The 2531-nt window shown below is 36.3% G+C and overlaps 1 protein-coding gene across 2 annotated transcripts in view; it reads right to left on the reverse strand.

Moving 5' to 3' along the window:
• Positions 1-963: 963 nt before the first annotated feature.
• LOC110458341 (putative amine oxidase [copper-containing]) overlaps positions 964-2531 on the reverse strand; it is a 29446-nt gene continuing 27878 nt past the window's right edge. For both annotated transcript variants that reach the window (XM_021510000.1, XM_021510001.1), the window contains one exon: positions 964-1386. In XM_021510000.1, the coding sequence (XP_021365675.1) occupies positions 1078-1386 (309 nt within the window). In that variant the 3' untranslated portion in view covers positions 964-1077. The remainder of the gene's footprint in view (positions 1387-2531) is intronic.

The raw sequence follows: 2531 nt of genomic DNA on the forward strand, positions 1-2531 counted from the left end.
GTCCGTAATCGAGATATCGAGGCCCAGTTTATAACCTCAGATTCAGATAAGAGCTATATTGCTTGTCGTTCTACTGAGGCCCATTACATCATTATACCATATAACAATAAAATGGTGACATTTTACGGTCGCCATCACTTGTAACTTTGACTTAAGTCAGTGGTAACCTCTTTACTCTCCTGACTTGAGGGAGAACTTATATGTCTGGTTTCTCTTCCAAGTTTAATCGTTTATGATGAATTATCCTTCGACCTGAAGCCTCCTAGTATTTTGTTGGTGACTTTTCATAAAACCTTGAAATAGGATTTCTTTGTGCATTAACGATATACAGTAGAACATTGTTTTTTTTTCCATTTTAACTGTGGAATGATATGTCATAAGTATGATCTTTTTTAATTTCAGATGTAATGATGTCCAATTCGGACCAACGTTAAATTAATATATATAGGTACACGTATATATTTATTTAATGTAAATAGTGCAGCTTATTTCTCCCAACTCTGCGTATGCAAGATACACGTGCCCTGTGTAGAACATCCATATGGGACAACTCCGTCCCTCAAAGTACACCTGATGGCCCAAGTTCAACCACTGCAAATTTTCAAAATTATCATTAAAAATTTCATCAAAATAAATGTTTTCGTTCAAAATGTTCATTACAATATCGGCTAACGTTCTCAGACGTGGCGTCATTTTGATATCATATGACATCATTAAAATAACATTTTGGTGAGCGGAACAATATTTTTCGCCAAAACAAAGTCGGTATCCGGTATCGCCTCACGGAAATACAAAACAATTGAACAAACTTGATGTAAAGCTTTTTCAAGGTGCTTGAATATAAAGTTATATACCTCTGGCCTTCCATATATTTTTTGCTCCGTCTTGGTAAGCAAGATACCTGAAAAATCTACTTTATCTCTTGAGGTGCAGAGAGCAAAAGAGAGCGTAAACAAGTATGATGTTTAAGGTGTTTATACATTTTCCGATTAAAAACAAGTATGATGTTTAAGGTGTTTATACATTTTCCGATTAAAGTAACGATATATATAAAATGAGTCTTGTGCCTTATTCTTGTCATGTATCGTCCGATTCAAAAAGAATTGTAGAGTCACGCGCGATGTCATCCCAGAATGAGTTGTCCGTGGAACGACATGAAAAGTCCTGTTTAACACCGTAACGTTCCACTTTCAGCCCGGCCCCGGAGTTTTTTCGGTCATGAGGCTCTATTCTGATGGCATTCCGAGATGCTACACCGGCGTCCTCTGAGAAGTAGTTAAATGGCAGGAGGAGGAATCCAACGTCCATCCCGGGGGTAGGGGTGACCGGGAGGTCCTCGGTGTGAGGAATGTGGTGCATCCCTACCGTTAGCCATGCAACGAGATCCTAGGGATAAAGATAACACAACGTTAGGTACGGACACAACGAGGAATATACAGAATCAAAAGTTAGGAAGTGGAAGTTTACAAAATGCAACTATATATACTTTATAAACAAAATGTGTTGAAAATACAAAGTTAGATACTCTCTAATCTGAGCTCTACTAATTCGAAGTTAGATACTCTCTAAGCTAGAGATGTACAAATACAAAAATGCATCATCTAGAGCTGTACAAATACGAAGTNGATACTCTCTTATCTGAGCTGTACAAATACGAAGTAAGATACTCTCTAATCTGAGCTGTACAAATTCGAAGTAAGATACTCTCTTATCTAGAGCTGTACAAATACGAAGTTAGATACTCTCTAATCTAGAGCTATACAAATACAAAATTTGATACTTTCTAATCTGAGCTGTACAAATACAAAGTTAGATACTCTCTAATCTGAGCTGTACAAATACAAAGTTAGATACACTCTAATCTAGAGCTGTACAGTTACAAAGTTGCATAGTCTAGAGCTGTACAAATACGAAGTTTGATACTCTCTTATCTGAGCTGTACAAATACGAAGTAAGATACTCTCTAATCTGGGCTGTACAAATTCGAAGTAAGATACTCTCTTATCTAGAGCTGTACAAATACGAAGTTAGATACTCTCTAACCTAGAGCTGTACAAATACGAAGTTAGACACTCTCTAATCTAGAGATGTACAGATACGAAGTTAGATACTCCCAATGCTGAGCTGTACAAATACTAAGTTAGATACTCTATTATCTAGAGCTGTACAAAAACGAAGTTAGATACTCCTAAAGCTAAGCTGTACAAAATATAAGTTAAATACTTCCTAATCTAGAGCTGTGCAAATACGCAGTTGGATTCTCCCAAAGCTGAGCTGTACGATTACTAAGTTAGATACTCTCTAATCTAGAGCTGTACAAAAACAAAGTAAGATACTCTCTAATCTGAGCTGTACAAATACGAAGTTAGATACTCTCTAATCTAGAGCTATGCAAATACAAAGTTTGATACTTTCTAATCTGAGCTGTACAAATTCGAAGTTAGATACTCTCTAATCTAGAGCTGTACAAATATAAAGATAGATACTCTCTTATCTAGAGCTGTACAAATACAATGTTGCATAATCTAGAG

Source organism: Mizuhopecten yessoensis, unplaced genomic scaffold (assembly GCF_002113885.1).
Source record: "Mizuhopecten yessoensis strain PY_sf001 unplaced genomic scaffold, ASM211388v2 scaffold9541, whole genome shotgun sequence".
In the NCBI taxonomy this organism is placed as follows: Eukaryota; Metazoa; Mollusca; class Bivalvia; order Pectinida; family Pectinidae; genus Mizuhopecten; species Mizuhopecten yessoensis.